Source organism: Mustela putorius, unplaced genomic scaffold, assembly GCF_011764305.1.
Source record: "Mustela putorius furo isolate JIRA1106 unplaced genomic scaffold, ASM1176430v1.1 tig00000083_pilon_pilon_pilon, whole genome shotgun sequence".
NCBI classification, from domain to species: Eukaryota; Metazoa; Chordata; class Mammalia; order Carnivora; family Mustelidae; genus Mustela; species Mustela putorius.
In genome coordinates, this window is record NW_025421273.1 from 45685924 (window position 1) to 45706393 (window position 20470).

Here is a 20470-nt window from a genome sequence, read left to right on the forward strand (position 1 = left end):
CAAACCAATCATACAGATCAAAAGAAAGGTGGGAAATAACAGTCTTGAATAGAATATGAAAGGACATGCAAATGGACAAATATATATTTAAAAAGGTAACCAGCTTCACTTACCATCAAGGAAATGCAAACTAAAGCTACAATGCCATGTGCCTCCATACCTACCAGGAGGCTAAAAAAGAAGATAGTAGCAAATGTTGGTGTGGTCATGAGAAAACACAACTTTCACATCATGGAGTATATATTTTTACAACTACTTTGGAAAACTGCTAGTAACTGCTAAAGCTGCAAGTGTGCAGTAATTTTAGTCCTAGGAGTATATCCATCAGAAACACATACATGTGTCCATGATAGTTTGTAATAGCCCCGAACTGAAACTACCCAAATGCTAATCAGCAGGAAAATGGGTAAACTGTGGGATATCCATACCATGGGATCTTACACAGCTGTGAGAATGAAAACCGTAAGAATCCCATAAACATAATACTGAAGTAAAGAAACTACTCTTTCATATGTCCTATGAAAGAATACAGTGTACACAATTCATGCATAGAAAGTGTCCAAACAGGGAAGATCAGTCTATGTTGTTAGATGAAGGATTCAGAGTAGTGAGTGGAAGAGAATCTTCTGGGAAGCTGGTAATGCTGTGTACTGGTAACATAGTTTTGTTCCTTAGTTAAAATCCTTAGAGGTGTGCCTGTAAGATTTGTGCTTTCATCTGTGTATTATACTTCAATAAAAATTTAAAATTTTAAAAACCTATGAGAATTTCTTCTGGTGCCCCCACTGTGGCTTTGCAGAAGAAATTGACTCTCTTCCACAAATGCTGCCCTTCCCCAAAGTACCCATACTACTTGCTCTCAGTCCCCAATTTATTTTTCTCAAGGATAAGCAGTCTCCTCTGTCCCCAGGAGTATTTGGTAAATTGATTTGCCCAACTGTAATGCCTGTAATCTGCTGATCACTAACCTTTGAGGAAAGGAGTTAGGGGCCCACATGGTGAAAGATGCATATATATGAACTTATATATAAAAATCTTCTCCCAACTTAACAAAATGAATTGCAGAAGGGGCCATTATTGGAGAAGCTAGGATAGGTAAGACAGCTAGGACCCAGGAATATGGTCATCACTAGAGAAATCACTCTTTCTATTCCTGGATGGAATGGGCAGAGTGAACCTACTGAATGCAAGTGGAGTTACTATCTAGTTAGAACATGTAATAATTGTGATCGAGAAACAAGTTACTTCACAAATAATGTGGGGAGAAAACCCATCAGAACAACCAACCTCTGCCTCTCCCCCTTGTAGCCCATGCGCACACACATAGATTTGGAGTCAGAGGACCTGTGTCTGATTCCGTGTTCTAGCCCATCCTTGCTGAGTGGTCTTGGGAAAATCACTCAACAGCTCTGAAAAATGGAGAGGAGGATTAGCAGCCCGGTCAGACATCATATCAAATTCACATTTCACTTTCTTTACTTATGCAGATGTTTGCCTATACATACAGACTATGTGTGTGCAGACCCACACTGCTTCTGACTACGTTTGTACAGCAGGCGCTGACACACTCGGCTCTGGCCAGGGAGTCTCCCTTTTAGCCACATGTATGCCATTTTCTTTTTGAAGTGTTTAGGTGGGCAAGCTCCCTCCACCCCCAATCCTGCACGAAACAAACATGATGCCCACAGATAGATGGATTCAAAATTAAATTTGTGTTCTTAGCATACCTCATGATAGAACCACTCATTTTATATTGCAATGGACTAAGTCAATTTTCCAAATAAATGGCCAAGTTTGTCTCATGATCAGAATCACTGTTTTCCCAAAGCAATAGACAAGGTGAAACCAAGAAACAGTCAGCTCAATTACGGAAGCAAATTCCTGAAAGATGTAGGAACTTCTTCAGAGTTCATGGAAAACCCTGCAGGTGTTGTGGTATATGCTAATAATCAAATGACAGTTCACTCCTTTCCTACTTCTATTTCCATCTCTCTGACTTAATAATTATCTACATTTAGGCATCTATTTATATCATAAATCCTCATGAAACTATTTATTTGAAGCTGTATGTATGATCATGTTGATCATACATTAAGAAATGTAGGGACATGCTCTCTTGACCTACATTTCAGGAGATAAAAGATCATGTTTTCATTCAGATCATTTGAAAGACCTGGTATTTTCACCCACAGGATAAAACCCACTGATTTGGAAAGTAACCTGCGTGGTTAAAAGCAAGATTTCTGCCTTAGTTTCCTTATCTATAACTTGCTCAAGTGTTATGAATGAGATAATGCATGTGGAGAGTGTGGCGATTAGTAAATGATCAACATTATTACTAATAACATCATTTTTTAAGTAAACCAACATGGGGTTTACCCCAAACATGGAACTCAAACTGAACCCCAAGATCAAGAGTCGCATGCTCTACTGACTGAGCCCCCCAGGCACCCCTAATAATATCACTATTTGAAATCTTGAGTTTATTTTGAAATTTTCTGTCTTGTTTGATAGAAAATAAGCTCCATGATATTGGAATCTAATCCATTTAATACATATAGGCAGCTGCTGAATGTGTCTGAGTGGAGCAGTAAGGCAAAATCTCTTGGTAAGGATAGGATTTCTCATTTAGGATCACAGGAAATTCTCCCAAGGAGCTCTAATACAGATTGCTTCAATTTTCAGCACTTGGGGAAATTTTGAGGACTGTCCAGCAGGACAAGTATATAATAACAATATAGGTCTAAATACCAAGACAGCTCCAGAAATATTTTAATGCAAGTCCATGGAGACCTTATTTGACAGAGCATTTTGAGGCATAAACAAGAAAACTCAGCATAATCTGCTGTGTTCCTCAAATTTATTTGGCAAGTCAAGGCTTCTGGAGTTTTATCAAAATTAATGCAGTATCCAAGTTAAGAAACCAGGGGCTACTTTAAGAATCCAAAGCAGGTAAGCATTATAGTGAAGGTCAATGGATATTTACATAAAATAAGAGCTAAGCCTTTACGTATTTTATATCCTAAAGTTGAATTTCTGTTAAGATCTATTTACAAGGAAGAGATAAGAACGTTCCAGTAATATGCAAGTATTTGAGTAATCTTGAGGTTATGAATATTTATGGCACAGCATTTTTATATATCCACTTAATATTTTTAAGAGAAGGAAGGGAATCAAGTAAGTGGTAAAATTATTATTTTTTAAAGATTTTTGTTTGGGGGGGGTGAGAGTCCTGCAGGAGAGGAGCAGAGGGCGAGGGCTCCATCCCACCATCCCGAGATCATGACCTGAGCTGAAATCAAGAGTGGGCCACTTTAGGGGCACCTGGGTGGCTCAGTAGGTTGGGTGTCTGCCTTGACTCAGGTCATGATCCCAGTGTCCGGTCATTGGGCCTCATCTGGCTCCTCTCTCTTGCGCCCCCCCCCCACCCCCCACAGCCTCCCTTTGGTTCTCTCACGCCCTGTGTCAAACAAACAAACACACACAAACACCAAAACTTAAGGGGAAAAAAAGTGGGGCCTTAATCAACTAAGCCACTGAGGTACCCTGACCATTTAACGTTTTAAACTATGTTTGTCATAGAAGTTAACTTTACCATTCTTGTGATAATTTCATCACTATGACTTCACTAATCTGGCTATCTCAATTAGCAAAAAAGACTTGATTCTCTCAAAATTAGGAACATGCTCATTTATTTCCCTTTGAAATAACTACTATGTAGTAACATAGTTGAGCTACTCAGATTGGTTTCAAAACAAACGACCATGCCATTGATTGGTTGTACCAGCTACTGTTTGACACCCTTGGAAAAAGCAAATGTACAAAACCTAAAATTCCAGTATCCTGACGCTTATTTTCGATTCTGAGAGACAGAAAATTAAAAAAAAAAATACACTGATAATTTCGAATACTGATAAGCATCTGAAGAAAATATACAAGGCAACCGGGTAGAAAATAACCAGCCCTACCACACACAGCCAGAGCAGTTAAGGAAAGCCTCTCCCGAGTTTGCGCTGAGACGTGGACTCGCGTGTCCGGGGTAAACGCCGCGGTGCTTACCGCGGTGAATATCGTTCCTGTCTCTCTCTCCCTAGCACCAGACTGGCTCCTGCTCCGAAGGCTGCACCTCTCCGTTTACTCGGGCAAATCGTGAACACATGCTAGTCTGACTTTACTACATTACACACGAGACTCGGAGGTTCAGAGGTTAGCACGGCCATACCGATCCCAAAGCGAGTGCCTGCCTTCAGGCACCGGCTACACGAAGGGGTCTTACAAAAGAGAACCAAGTACTGCGGCCAGGTCCGGAGAGTAGCGAGTTCCGCAGGTGAGCTGCCGCTTCGGCTCACCCGGGAGGGCTCCGAACGCGGTAGAGAAGGCCAGCATCCTTCCTTCCCACCTGTCTTCCCACTTCCACCACCACCGCTCCCGTGCGCTCAGAAAACAGGAGCAGGCAGACGCCGGAGAAGTCCCTGTCACTTCTCCCAAAGCTGCCCCGTTTCGATGAAAACAAGTTACGCGATGCTTTCCACCGAAAGTAAAAGACACAGATGCTGCGAAAAAACAAAACAAAACAAAAAAACAACAAACAAACGGCGGACACCAACCCTGACTGCAGCCACGCCCTGCCCACGCCGCCCGTCTCGCTCGGCGGAGACCCGGGCTCAGGGTTTGTGTTCCTCGTTACGTCACTTCCGCCGCCTGCCCGGCAGGCGCCGATAAACGCTGTTACCATTTCCGGGTCAGTGAGGCCGCCTACGGCGGCGCAGGCGTGAGTATTACCCGGTGTCCAGTCTATGGAGTCAGTTGTTCCCCGCGGCGTCGCGGAGGCAGGAGGTGGTGTCCGAGTGGGGGCCTTTGCCCCGCCAGGATGTTACCGGGCTTGGCCGCCGCCACTGCGGCCCACAGGTGTAGCTGGACCTCCCTCTGCCGGCTCCATCTGCGCTGCAGGGCGGCGGCCCACGGCTCCAGCGAGCGCCAGGGTGAGTGTCCCGCCTCGGCCGCTGACTCCGCGGCAGCCGGCCTGGAGGAGCAGGCCGAGCTCGGCGCCTCGCCTCGGGCATTTCGGCCGCTTGACCTTCTCCAACCCCAGAACCTTCCTGTTGGGTCTGTGTCTTTGCAGTTCAGCTCGCCCGGGTGGCAGAGACCTCTGACAGCTCTCCCAGACCCTGGTTTTCCCCAGGGCCCTAGCACAACTCCCATGGAAACTGGCCGGTAGCTCCCGGGCCGGGTCACATACTTGAAGCCAACCATTTGTAGCAGATAAAATGCTACGTGCGCGTCGCGGTGTCCTTTAATGTCAGCCCCTTTCCCCCAGGCAATGAGAAATTACGGAAACCTAAAAGTGCCAGGATCTTTCGAGTTCATCGGCTCCCCTTCGTTGAGCGCTTTTGGCTCAACAGATTTTCTTGCCCTGCTCCTTTTCCCGTTCTCCTAACTTTTTCCCTTAAATGTCCTAAAAAGGAAGGAGGGAGTGAGGGATGGGGGTGCTACTCATCATTTACGAATCACTCTTAAGTGTGAGGATACGACCATGCCACAGTCATTGAATGAATCCAGTTTTGGATCATAAAGCAAGCTAAGTGTTCAGTTTCGTTGAACGATCTTTACGGTGAAAGCGTGTGTAATGGAGCGGTAACCCAGAAAAACGTGGTTGACGAGAATTTTTATCCCTCTCCTTAAACACTCTTTTCTTACTCAAATTTAAGTTGTCCCGCAGTTTCCAAAATAGCATTGAATTTGTAAGTTTTAGTCCGGCTTACCTACGTTTTTGCCATAGCTTGGGATGCCATAATAGCTTGACCCCTCGAAAACAGAGAGAAAAACAGAACCAAATCCGCCCCTAGTCTAATTCCTTAGATTCTCGAGCATAGAGTGTTTACAGATAACATTTTCCAAAAATTCATGTTTGAAAAAGCTTGTAGCATGCTTGTGGCGTGGCAGTAGAAGTTAGAACTTGTAGTCCAGTCAACCAAGTTTAAAAGTAACAAGTTATAGTGACACCTGTACTGTGAAAATAAATGAGAATATATTAGTATCGTTTATTTGCAGTAAATGTAAAAGCTTTTAAAATTTCAGAATGGTTAATTTTAACATCATGTTCTGTGACTTTTTGGTGGGGATAGAAACGTAGAGGTGGTTTTTTTTTTTTTTTTTTTCTATATTGGCAATACAGCTGGTTCTCTTACGAACAAAATGAATCTTCTGATTATACCATACTCCAGAAATCCTCAAGTAAACTTTCTAGCATAGTTGATTCTATTTACCCAGCAATTTTGGCATTTTACACTTAAGTTAGGTATGCTGGGTAACCTGTCTTCTAAGTCGGTAGAAAGGACTTGAAATTGTGTAATTTGTAATTATATAGTAATAATAGCCATCCTTCATACCAAAAATTATGTACTCTTTGTTTCACCCGTCTGTGAACCACAGATAATAAGTACCTATTTCTTTGGTCAGGATGACTTTGCAAAGTTCTTTGGAATGTTTATCACCAGAAAATTAAGATGTGTTTTCACACTTAACACGTAGTAGGTTTTAAAAATAACCTCCTTTGTGAAAATTTAGTTCCAATAATAACTGAAACAGTTTTTAAAAGGACAACCATTATCGTAAAATTAAAAAGCATTAGGAAAGGGTACTATTTAAGTCAGATGCATGAAAGGAGAAAGTGATATCTGAAAATTTTCGGGGAAAAATAATCTAAAAACAGATGTTTTTCTTTGTCAAGAAATAAAATTTATGCTTCTAAAATTCTTGTATGGCAGAGGGGGTATACTTACAAAGAATAAGGAGAGAAGGAAACCGTAAGGGAAATTCTTGCTTTATCTGCATACTTAAAAATGAGAAATGCCTATACACTGAAAGCTCAGTTTAAAGGTGAAAAGGAAAATAGTATTGTAGAGCCTTGCCATCCAAAAGAAAGATAACATGAGCCACGTATGTGATCTTGGGTTGTCTGATAGCCATATGTGAAACAGTAAAAACAGATCATTAATTTTAATATTTAGTTTAATAATTAATTTTAATATTATTTTATCCAGTATATTAAAAATACTTAAATATGTAATCGAGATCAAATTTTTGAGATATTTTACATCATCTTTTTGTACTAAACCTTCGAAGTCCAGTGTGTATTTTACATTTAGCACATTTTAGTTCAGAATAGTCACATTTCAAGGGCTCAGTGAACAGTGACTACTGTACTGGACAGGGCAGTTATAAAATTAGTATCCCTAATTTATGAAGAATTCTTACATACCAGTGTATCTTCCAGTTTAAAAAAAAATGGGTGAAGAATATGAATGAGTTCATAAGGGAGTTCAGATGGCATATAAAAATGTAAAATGTACCATACTTACCAATAAGCGTAGAAATAAAAGCCCAAGGATTTGCTACTCATTGCCTGTCTTACATTGGCTATTTTTTCATATTGATAACTCATATTGAGGGTGCAGGAAAGCAGGAACTCTCTTTTTCTATTGATTGGGACATATAATTCAGTGTTCTGGTGGTCAGTTATTCTTTTATGAAAAGAACTTTAGGGGTGCTTGGGTGGCTCAGTCAGGCTTCTGTCTTTGGTTCAGGTCATAATCTCAGAGTCCTGGGATCAAGGAGCCCCGAATCCTGCTCCTTGCTCATCTGGGAGCCTGTTTCACCCTCTGCCTGCTGCGCCACCTATATGTGTGTGCTCTTTCTGTGTCAAATGAGTGAGTAAAATCTTTAAAAAAAAAAACTTTAAAGGTTTATACTTTCTGACCCAGTGATTCTATTTTTTTAAAAGCTTTTATTTATTTGAGAAAGAGCTTGGGGAGGGGGTTGTGGGGGAGGAGCAGAGGGACAGGGACAAGCACACTCCACACAGAGCCTGACATGGGGCTCAATCCCAGAACCCTGAAATCATGACCTGAGCCAAAGGCAGAGACTTAACTGACTGAGTCACCCAGGTGCTGCCCCCACCACCCCCGAGTGATTCTATTTAAAACTATATAAAAAAATAATCAGATGGGTATTATAATGTATGCACAAGTTCATTATTCATAGTAATAAATTGATAACATTTATGGTTATAGAGAGTTGGAAACAAGTATATTATGGTGCCTTTATTATGGGCTGTTGATACATGCAACATTAAAAAAATCAATTTAGAAGAATAGTGACGGGAAAGTGCTTTTAAATATATATGTTTTATTTATTTGTATGAGAGAGAGAATGAGAGAGAGAACATGAGGTGGGGGAGGGTGAGAGGGAGAAGCAGACTCTCTGCCAAACAGGGAGCCTGATGTGGGACTCCATCCCTGGACTCCAGGATTGTGACCTGAGCTAAAGACAGTGGCTTAACCCACTGAGCCACCCAGGCGCTTCGGGAAAATGCTTTTATACTATTAGGTAAAAGTAGAAAAAAGTATGGTTAAGAATATATACTGTGCTGGGCGCCTGGCTGGCTCAGTGGGTTAAGCCGCTGCCTTCGGCTCAGGTCATGATCTCAGGGTCCTGGGATCGAGTCCCGCATCGGGCTCTCTGCTCGGCAGGGAGTCTGCTTCCCTTCCTCTCTCTCTCTGCCTGCCTCTCCGCCTACTTGTGATCTCTGTCAAATAAATAAATAAAATCTTAAAAAAAAGAAAGAATATATACTGTGCTATTAACATATACTGTGCTATTAACAATAAGTTTCTCTAGAAAAATTTTTTTATTAACTGTATTTTTCAAACAATCTATAATAAACATAATCCTTTTGCATTATAAAAATGTGACTTATTTCTGTAGTAAATATTTCCTTTTTAAGTTTCTCTGACTTTTCATAGAACACTTACTTTATTTTTCATATATTTATGCCTTGCCTCATTTGGCAAAAATTTGAGATGGGAGGCTTCTCCTTTAAGTACAGTATACCAAATTAATGGACACATGCTTTTGCTTAAATCTGAGGTTAATAGAAGTGTAGCTTTAAGTAAAAAGTATAAATTAAATTTTTGTATTTTACTCTTGTCTCTAATCTGACAAGAATTTTGTTTTGTTGTGCCCCCCACCCCACCCCCACCCTTTGAAGAACTAACAAAAGACCATTCTGGCAGGCTGACACCATGATTCTATGTAGTTCAAGTTAATGATAGGATTTGTAGCTGTAAAATGAGGCTAACTATACTATGTTCCTCCTAACTTTTAGTGCGTTGAGGTTTGGTTCAGCAAAGAGGTCTGAGGCACTGTTGCTGGTGCTGAGCTGCTGAAGAAGACAGACATAGTATCCTCCTTTATTGGGCAGATACCAGGAATGAGAAAACATGGCTGAGTGCTAGGAAAGAAGTAAACCGGGTGATGGGCTAGAAAGTAGCTACGAGAGGCCATTTCTTTAGATATGCTGAGGAAGCAGTGACTGAGTCAAGTCTTGAAAAATGAAAATGAGCAAGCCAGGTGAAGATCTGTGGTGAAGAGCAATCTGGGTAGAGCAAACAGGAACCCTAGAGACCAGACTACTAGTATTCAGGAGCAGAAAAGAAAACTGCTGTGGCTCGGGTAAGGGAGGGGAGGATATGAAATGAAGTTTGAGAGGTACTGGAGCCTTTTAGGCCATAGGTTTAAAAGGCTATATATACACACACACATATACACATATATAAATAAATTATAAATATATAAATAAATTATATGTACATATAATTTATTTATATATTTGACAGAGAGAGTGAGAGTGAGCACAGGTAGGCACAGGGAGAGGGAGAAGCAGGTTCTCCACTGAGCAGGGAGCCCGATGCGGGGTTCGATCCCAGGACCCTGGGATCACGACCCAAGCCGGAGGCAGTCGCTTTACTGACTGAGCCACCCAGGCGCCCTAAAAGGCAATATTGTAAAAATAGCAGTCTACTTTGTGGAAAATGGGTTTGGAAAGGAGAGCGTGAATTAAAGAGATCTTTTGGGAGTTGCTAGGCAGACAAGGCTGTGGCAAGGCCTTGGTAGCTAGCAATGAAGATGGAGGGAAGTAGATTGCTTTGAGGTATGTTTTGGAATATAAATTATACAATGTGGTAATAGAGGTGAAGTATTTTGGACAGTGGCACTTGGTCAACCCTGAATATATTAGATATTGTTGTTTTTATTTGTCTAAGCAAATATTAATAAGAATTAAGTGCAATAGAAATGTATACCAAGAGGCAGTGCAGGAAGTTGCCCCGATCTCATATTCTTAAAAAAAAAAAAACCCAAAACCAAAAAACAGAACTTCCCTATTGGTGGATAAAAATCACGTCAGTAATAGTCCTCAAGGCTGAGCTACCTGATCTAGGTTACACTTCGCTTGGTAGATGATAGGCACAAAAGATTTTTCTGCATTTTTGGCTAGCCGAAAGAATTAAAATAAAGTAGATACTGTTAATATTAGTAGTAATAATAATAGAAGTAATTTAGCAATGACTACATTCTTAGTTTTTAAAAACTTAGGCATTTTTGAAAGTACAGCAAAGTGTTATAGAGTAAAAATTGTGCATAATCTAGATATTTCCCCAGTCGCGTTTTTAAAAAGTAGGCTCTGCACCTAGTATGGGGTGCAAACTCACAACCCTAAGATCAGGGGTCACATGCTCTACTGACTGAGCCAGTCAGGTACCCCCGCTAGCCTCATTTTTAATAGTTGAAATCCCACTATGTTGTTTTGTCTCTTCCTTTTTTTTAAATGCAGCATGATGAATATTTTCCCACATTCTTAAAAGATTTAAATATATACACAGTGAAAATGTAGGGACCTCTCATAACTTAATTATTTTTCTATTAGGAAATGTTTAAGTTTTTTCCAGTTTTTGCCATGATAAATATTACCACAAAGAACAATTTTTGCATATTATTGTGTATTTAATGGGCCCAGCATGCCTCTGCTGTGCTACTCTGCTTATTATTGTGTATTTTAAGTTCACACTAACCTCTTATAAAATTAAGTATAACATGATCAACGTCAGTGCTTTAGGAATTTGGGGGCAAAACTACTGAAATAGTCTTTTAAGTAAAGAGATTGATCTTTAGAAGGTGTAAGCTACAATTTTGAGTCTCTAGCCCTTAAATGAGCCAGTGATGAAACTGCACAAACTGCAAGAAATCTTTTTGTTTATAGTTATGGTTATTGCAGGAGCAGCATATCCAGAAGATAGAATCGTCAGTTTGCATGAGACAGAGTTTCTTTTGTTGTTTGTTGTAGTGTGAAAAAGAGGGCCAAATTTCCTCTTAAAGCCAGAGGAAATGGTAGGTGACAAACCAGATTGGAGAGAGGAGACAAGTGCTTATCAGCAGTGATTGTGAGGAGCTACAGAGGCAATAACAGTAAAAAAGGCAGAGAGGACTGATTGTTGTAACTTGATTGACAAGATAAGAGTCTCTCTGCAGTCCTGATGAAGATACAGCTCTTATATATATACAGTGATGAGAAGTCCTCGTCCAAGCCCATAGAACTGTGAGCACCAAACTTTCAAAAAGATTAATCTTCTGTGTGTAGCTTATTTTAGATGTTACCTTGAAGAAAGGATATATTAGTGGTGGGTACTATTTTTTTAAAACTGTTTTTCTGCATCCTAGTATTAACTAATGAATTCAGTAATTGATTTAAAAATGGTTCTTTCTTTCTTTCTTTCTTTCTTTCTTTTTTTTTTTTTGAAGATTTTATTTATTAGAGAGAGAGAGAGCAAGCACAAGCAGAGGGAGAGGGAGAAGTAGAGTCCCTGCAAAGCAGGGAGCCCTTCATGACCTGAGCCAAAGGCAGGCGCTTAACTGACTAAGTCACCCAGGCACCTGCGTGTTTCCTTTTTTTTTTTTTTTTTTTAAATGGTTGTCTTTCAGTTGCTGTGTTTTAGATATTATATTTGGCTTATTGAATCAAATGTGGTCCTATATATTTTTTAGAATATAAAATGTTAAAGACGGTAATGTATTCTTCAAGTTTTTGCAGTTTTTGATCTTGCATTAATGCCTGATGTGTACTTTTGAAGTTGCTGATACCTGAAATTCTACTGAGGTTAAAAATTAAGGACTTTTTGGGACAGCTAGCAAGGTTATTTCTAGGTTAGTGTCTAAAGAATGCAGGAGTCAATTTGAAGAGACCCTTTTGGCCAAAAATGGGACCATTTGACCATTAATCGGAGCAACTAAAATGGATTGAAATAGATCAAATAATGTTTAAATCTACAAAATGATACATACACAAATTACTGTGTCACTACTTCAGGATAGTATGTAGTGAACTCATTATTTTGAGAACTGGTAAGTAAGGAGAAAATTTAGTCTGATTTTCTTGTAAACTGTACTGCTGAGTGACCACATATATGTGGGGAATTTTCTTTTTGAAGTATTCTGACAAATGAAGAAGTGGTAAAATTTGAATATCACCATTTTATACCCACCTAATGGGTAAATGGTTCTGGGCACTGAACAATAGCAGATACTACACAAATAAAGAAAGACAACCAAATATGTGGTACTTGATGAAAACACTTCCACTGCTTTTTTTTTTTTTTTTTAAAGTAGGCTCTAGGCCCAACATGGGGCTCAAACTCAAGACGGTGAGATCAGGAGCTGCTAACTATACCAGCTGAGCCAGTCAGGCGTCCCAGAACTCATCACTGCTTAGTAAATAGTGTTTGTTCTAATAAAAAGAATTAGAACTTAGATAAAACCTTCACATCCATGGATTTATATAGAAAATACAGAAGAACAGGTTAAACAACACCATGGGAATTAAGTCAGGAAAATTCAGATTGGAAAACTACCAGGACAAAAATTTAAGGTAAATAACTTGATTTCTTCAATTTAAAAATGGCTCTTTAAAAAAAAAAAAAAGACATCCTGGGGGCACCTGGGTGGTTCAGTCGGTGACTGAGTGACTCTTGATCTTAGCTCAGGTCTTGATCTCAGGGTTATGGGTTCAGGCCCTGTGTTGAAAAAAAAATAAAAAAAAAAAATACATCCTGTGGCTTTCAGGAGACTCAGAAGACATCTCAGTCAACAATAGTAAATGGATCTTATTAGGATCTGTTTATACACAAAAAATTATAACACTTGCAACAGTTGGAAATTGATGATATTTGATGATATAAAGCATTGCTTATTTTTTATCATGGTCGTTTGGCTGTGTTTTTTAGTTCTTGTCTTTTAGAATACATATGGAAAATTTTATGAATTTAATTATTTTATGTCTGAGGCGTGCCTGGGTGGCTCAGTAAGTTAAGCGTCTGGCTTTGGCTCAGGTCATGATCCCAGGGTTCTGGGATTAAGCCCCACGTTGGGCTCCCTGCTCAATGGGGAGTCCCCATCCTTCTTTGCCTCTGACCCTTCCTGCAGCTTGTGCTCTCTACCTCAAATAAATAAAGTCTTTATAAATAAACATATAAATAATTTTATGTCTGAGATTTGCATCAAATTAACATGGAGGTGAGGAAGTATTGGTGCAGGTAGATATGAGACTAGGTTCACCATGAGTTGATAATTGCTGAAGATGGGCAATGAGCACCTGGCCATTTATTGTACTGTTTTTTCCTACCTCTGCATATGTTTGAAGAACTAAGGAGAACCTTGAAAAAATCTAGAATCAAATCATGGAGATATTTATATTCTTTTTTTTTTTTTTTTTTTTTTTGACACAGAGAAAGATCACAAGTAGGCAGAGAGGCAGGCAGAGAGAGAGGGGGAAGCAGTCTCCCCACTGAGCAGAGAGAGATGCGGGGCTCGATCCCAGGACCCCGAGATCATGACCTGGGCTGAAGGCAGAGGCTTAACCCACTGAGCCACCCAGGTGCCCCGGAAATATTTATATTCTGAGGGAGGATTTTTTCAACTGTGAAGTAGGGACAGCTGGATGGCACAGTCGGTTAAGCATCTGCCTTTGGCTCAGGTCGTGATCCTGGGGTCCTGGTATTGAGTCCTGCATCAGACTCTTTGCTCAGAGGGGAGCCTGCTTGTCCCTCTCCCTGATGTTCCCTCTGCTTGTGTGCTTGCACGCGCGCTCTCTCTCTCTCTCTCTCTCTCTGACAAATAAATAATATCTTAAAAAAAAAAAAGACTTGAGTAGTCTCTCTTTAAACACTTTAGCACAGCTTATAAAAGCATTGTATCAGTGGGTGGAAAAAAAGCATTGGTGGCATGTTGGCTTTGTTAGGTAATAATCATAAAAGATACCTTGGATTGGACTGACAACACCAGTGGCCACGGTAAACAGGATGCTTTTCTGGAGGGTGCGTTTCTTAGGAAAATTTGCTTTAGTCCTTGCTTCACTGATTTGGCTAATAGTAACAGATTTTACTTTTTTAAAAATATTTATTTATTTATTTGCCAGAGAAAGAAAGAGTGAACACAAGTAGGGGGAGCAGCAAGCAGAGGAGAGGGAGAACCAGGCTCCCCGCTGAGTGGGGAGCCCAATGTAGGACTCAATCCCAGGACCCTGGGATCATGACTTGAACCCAAGGCAGAGCTTAACAACTGAGCCACCCAGTCACCCCTAGGCTACACATTTTAATGTGCAAGGAGGTGCATTATTATATTTGCTTTACTTTAGTGTAAGAGTAAGCCTTTAAAAAAATAGAGGCAAATGCCCCAAAACATACTGGGCCTTCAACAATTATTTGCCAAATAAGGGAAACAGTAAGTTGACAGAGATCACAAGGAGGCCGATAGGCAGGCAGAGAGAGAGAGAGAGAGAGAGAGAGGAGGAAGCAGGCTCCCTGCTGAGCGGAGAGCCTGATGTGGACCTCGATCCCAGGACCTTGGGAACTTGGACCTGGGATCATGACCTGAGCTGAATGTAGACGCTTTAACCCACTGAGCCACCCAGGTGCCCCTGGAAGATCATTATTAAGCAGTTAGAAAACTTTCACCCTCAGGGTGCATGGCTAGCTCAGTAGGTAAAGCACATGGCCCTCAATCTCAAGGTGGAGTTCAGTCCCCCAGTTGGGTGAGAGATTACTTAGGGGGAAAAAAAAAGGAAAGAAAGAAAAGTTCCAGCCCTTAAATGCATAACCCTTCACTCAGGAAAAACTTGACTATCTCTAATGATATACCTTCATTATTTCAGCTAACACTTTAAAAAATATGTAAATTATTCACAAGATGTTCAAGGTCTAGTACTCATAATTTTAAAAAAAAGAGAGAGAAAGAGGGTCACATGAAAGTAAAGACAGATTTAGTTTTCTGCCACTTCAGTGCAAGTGTGGAATATATTTTTCTTCAGTATTTCAGCCCTCCAAAGCCCACAGTCAACCAGATGCAGCAGCTGAAGTGCTTTGTAATTAGTCTTCTATTCTTCCTTCAATTAGAATTCCTGTGTACTGAGGGATCTCACCAAATGTTGATCTAATTATCTGATTAAAAAAAATCAGTGACAGTATGAATGACTGATTAATATAATTCACTTATTGATTGTGAAATGAAAGAGGAATAAATCTAGCTAGCAGAAGGACACAGGGTAATTTTGAGGAGGAAGCCCTCCTTACCTCCTCCCTCTCAGAGTTCTCTACTCTGAAAAGTACATTATGCCAACATTTTTTAACATGTAACCAGCATATACAAAATAAGAAGTATCATATGTCAGAGATGTTTCAGAAGAGGTGAATGATGAGAATGTCTTATCTGATTTTACATATTTTAAGTTTCCAGGGGCACCTGGGTGGGCTCAGTAGGTTAAACATCTGACTTTGGCTTAGGTCATGGTCTCAGGGTCGTGAGATCGAGCCCTTTGTCAGGTTGCATGAGGAATCTGCTTGTCCCTCTGCCTCTCCCTTTGCTCTTGATCGTGCATGCTCTCTCAAATAAATAAATGAATAAAATCTAAAGACTTTTAAAAATAAAATTTCCCATATAGATAAATTTACAAATTAGAGAATAAGAATATTATTATTTTTTCTTTACAAAGCATAGTCTCCATACACATAGGGGTCAATGAAACACCTCTACAGAGAGGGTGGGTTGGCATGTGCTTTTGGGTATTTAGCAGAATGAAAGTTTTATTGTTACTCTGTAAAATTATTTTCTTTCTACCATAGTAGGTATGTTTTATTGGGTATAAAATTTTTGTTGTGAGTTTGTTTGACATTATTTTTTTTTTTTTTTTTTGGTAGAATGGCAGAATGTAGTGACATTGGGAAGCTTTTCAAACATGGTTCGCTATAGTCACCCATTTATTTGTACACTGAGTCAAGTGAAGTCATACTCCACAAATGTTCAGAAGGAAGGACAGGGATCACAGACTCTCAGAGTGGAAAAAGTACCATCATTTGATGAAACAGGTGTGTATAAATCTTTTAAAATCATTTTTTTTCTATATACTGAAATAGCTTGTGTAAGATTATTTGTCCCTTGAATGTTTGATAGAACTTATGTATAAAACTATCTGGGTTAATGTTTACTTTGTGGAAAGCTATTAAACTGCTAATTTACTTTCTTCTAATTTTTCTGCTTTTGACTCAGTTTTGGTAAGTTCTATTTTTTTCTGGGAATTTGTCCACTTAAACTAAATTTTTAATTTACTGGCATCAAGTTCATAATAGTCTCAGCATTTATAGCTTTATCTTTTTTTTTTTCATTCTTAATGGTGTTTGCCATTTTCTTGATTAATTTTGCCAGAACTCTGTCCATTTTCTTATTTTTCCAAGTAGTATCTTTTTACTTTGAATATTTATATTGTATGTTTGTTTCCTGTTTGGTTAATTTTTATTCTTACTTTAGTTATATCCTCCTGTTTTCTTTGTGCTTATTCTGTCATTCATTTTTAAATGATCAGATAGCTATATTGTTCATTAATTCCGTACCTTCCTTTTCTTCTAAAGTAGGTGTTTAAGCCACCATAGCTCTGGTGGATTTGACAGACTTTCCTTCAACAGTTGTCCCTAAAATTTCGCTTTATTTATTTTGTAGCTATGTTATTAGATACATAAACATTTAGAGTCATTACATAACACTGATGCATTACACCCTTTCTTTTTATGTAACAACTCTTTTTTTTTAGTGTCTCTACCAGATGTTATTAGTATTTGCCTGTTTTCCCATCCTTTAATTTTAACCTTTTTTGTCCTGATTTGAATCTTTGTCTAATAATTAGAAATTTGGTTTGTTTATATTTACTGTTATTACTAATATATTTGAGCATATTTCTGCCATTGTCTCATGAGCTTCCTTGTGGGTTTTTAAAAATTTTTTTAAATTTAATTTAATTTTTTGAAGATTTTATTTATTCATTTGTCAGAGAGAGAGAGAGCGCACAGGCAGGCAGAAGTAAAGGAAGAAGCAGGCTTCCAGCTGAGCAGGGAGCCTGATGTGGGACTTGATGCCAGGACCCTGAGATCATGACCTGAGCTGAGGCAGATGTTTAACTGACTGAGCCACCCAGGCTTCCCTGGTTTTGTTTTTGTTTTTTTTTTTTTAAACTTCTTTTTTGCCTTTTTTTTTCTTTTTTCTCTCTGCGTTATCCTTTCTCCCCCATGTGCACACACATACATGCACTAGCTTGGGAGTTAAATACTCTGTGTACCTCACAGTCTACAGGTAATTAAAAAGCTTAACATTCCTGTGACTTTAACAATGACACCTGCTCTTCTACCTTAGATGCTGGGACTGGCATTGCTCTCAGTGACCACACTGTCAAGCTCCTTTTCTGGTATGACAGTACATTTGGCTACAGCAACCGGGTGGTGGATGTTATGATCCTCATGGCCTTCAGGGAGTAAGAGCCCTCTAAACCACCACCCTCAGTGAGAGCAGAGGAAGAGAGAGGCCCTCAGCTGCTGAGAAGTATTTGCCATAACTTATCCCCAATACACTGAGAATCTCCCAACCTCCATAGTTTCTACTCCTTGAAGAAAAGGAGAGGCTTGGAGAGCCCTACATTGTTATGAACACCAATAAAGTATGCTCTACCCAGCCAAAATAAATAAATAAATAAAGTCTGTTTTGTATGGGGAAAAAAAAAGCTTAACATTTGTTTCTGAAAAATATAAAGAACTTAGAATCCTTTAATTCTGGTCACTTTCTCCCAACTCACATGCTATTTATTGGCTAGTATTTTGTGTCTATTCTGATTTATTCCCTCTATACAATATACATCATTATTTGTTCAAATATCTCTAAAATCCTTGTTAACCACCTTTTCTTATTTCTCTGGTCTTTCTGTCTGATGTAGTACATCTTATACAAGTTCCTTTAGGTGAGGATCTTTTTATGGTAAAGGCAATTTAAGATGTTATTCCAGTGTCTTTTGGGTTCTGTTGCTGTTGAGAAGTCCATATCATGCTTTTGTTCTCATGTTTTTTCTATTTTATTGCTTTTTAAATTTGATTAACTTTATTTTGAAAGTCTTTTTCTTTGGTGTAAGCTGCAATTATACTATGTATGTATTTCTGCATACTAGGTATGTATTTCTGTGTATTTATCCTGCTTGAGATTTGTTGGGCTTCCAGGAACTGAGGATTAGTAGTATTCTGTAATTCTCTGTCACTATTACCTTTTCTTGGTTCTCTCTCTTTTTAAAAAATGTATTATTTATTTAAAGATTTATTTATTTGAGAGAGAGATTGAGCAAGCTCATGGGGAGTGTCAGAGGGAGACAGAGAGAGAACCTAAGTAGATGTGGAGTCTGGTGTGCAGGTTGATTTCATCACCCTGAGCGGAAACCAGGAGTCTCACTCACACTTACCAGACTTTGCTACCTAGATGCCCCTTTGCTCATTTATTTTTAAGATTTTTAAGTAATCTATACACCCAACATGGGGGTTGAACTCTAAACCCTGAGATCAAGAGTCACATGTTTCACTGACTGAGTCAGTTTTCAGTTATCTTTTATCTCTTTTTGGAACTCTAAGAATTATGTTAGATCTTTTTGCTTTATTTTCCATGTCTCTAAATCTCTCTGTCGTATTTTGTATTTCTTTATCTTTCTGGCCTGAATTCTGGATTATTTTTTTAGATCTGTCTAGTTTGCTAATTCCCTTGTTAGTTAGCCTCTGGTCTACTGGTTGATATGTATGTTGGGTTTGTGTGTGTGTGTGTTTTTAAGGTTTTATTTATTTGACAGAGAGACACAGTGAGAGAGAGAACACAAGCAGTGGGAGAGGGAGAGGGAGAAGCAGACTTCCTGCTGAGCAGGGAGCCTGAGGCAGGGCTCAGCCTGAGCCAAAGGCAGACACTTAACCGACTGAGCCACCCAGGCACCCCGTATGTTGGGTTGTTAATTTCAATGATTATATTTTTCATTTCTAGAAATTGTTTATTTTTCACCTTGCTTATTTGTTTTCTTGTTCCTTAAGTTTTCAAACTCCTGTTTTATCACTTACCATATTAAATGTGTCTATTTTATATTCTATAAATGAAAATTGCATCTGAAATTTTTTCATTCTTACTGTATTATCTTTTTACTTTGTGCACTCATTCATGATGCCATGTCTTTGTTTTTTAATTGACAATTATTCATTTTCCATGGAGTTTAGTATTTTGGAACTATTCGAAGGATTGAAGATGCATTTCTGCATAGTTTGCTTGTGCCTCACTTAGCTGCTGGGAGTACAGCCTGGGACCAAATTAACTTAAATTCTTTGCGCTAGACTTTTTAGACTACGTTGGTAGCATGAATTCAGACTGCAGACTTGTGTGAGGGCTGACTTAGCCTTATGTTTTTCATCCCCACTATTTAACACCAAAGGAGAGGTTGGCATGCTTTCTTGCTGTTCCCTTCTGTGTGTGTGCTTTTTTTTAATTTTTTTTTTTTTTAAGTTCACAGTTATGCTGTCTGTCTAGCTTTTTTTCTGGGAGTCTCCTGTTAGATGTTCCATCTGGAATAGAATGTAGTCATCTTCTCCTATCTCTCATGCCTCTAACAGCAATGGAAGTAGAAGCTCAAAGACTATAAACCTCAACAGAGGGACACCTGGGTGGCTCAGTTGTTAAGCTCTGCCTTGGGCTCAGGTGATTCCAGGGTCCTGGGATTGACTCCCACATCAGGTTCCCTGCTCAGTGGGAAGCCTGCTTCTCCCTCTCCCACTGTCCCCCAGCCCTGCTTGTGTTCCCTTTCTCACTGTCTCTGTCTCTCTGTCAATTAAAAAAAAAAAAAAAAATCTTTAAAAAAAAAACCCACCTCAACAGAAATCTCAGGGGAAAGGTTGCTTGGCTTTGGTGTTCTCACTTAGTCTGTAGAGGTTCAGCTTTCCTTTTGTTTTTGCCCTCTTTGCATCATTTTTTGTGAGCTTAGCAATGTGTTTGAAAAGATTTTGTCCAGGATATCTAGTCTGCTGTGCAGCATTAAAATGAAGTCCTTTATTCATCTATTTATTCAAGAAGTGTTTTAGTTTTAAGGGTTTTTATTTATTCGTTTTGGAGATAGAACAGGGGGAGGAGCAGAGGGAGCGGGATAAGCAGACTCTGCTCTGAGGACAGAGCCAGACTCAGGGCTCTATCCCACATCCCTGAGATCATGACGTGAGTCAGAATCAAGAGTTGGACGCTAAACTGACTTGGCCAT

General features: G+C 39.4%; 1 protein-coding gene across 2 annotated transcripts in view; it reads left to right on the plus strand.

Moving 5' to 3' along the window:
• Positions 1–4669: 4669 nt before the first annotated feature.
• SLC30A9 (solute carrier family 30 member 9) overlaps positions 4670–20470 on the plus strand; it is an 88624-nt gene continuing 72823 nt past the window's right edge. Inside the window, exons 1-2 of one of the 2 annotated variants that reach the window (XM_004764078.3) lie at positions 4670–4982; positions 16083–16250. In XM_004764078.3, the coding sequence (XP_004764135.1) occupies positions 4871–4982; positions 16083–16250 (280 nt within the window). In that variant the 5' untranslated portion in view covers positions 4670–4870. The remainder of the gene's footprint in view (positions 4983–16082; positions 16251–20470) is intronic. The other variant, XM_004764076.3, reaches the window with a different exon arrangement.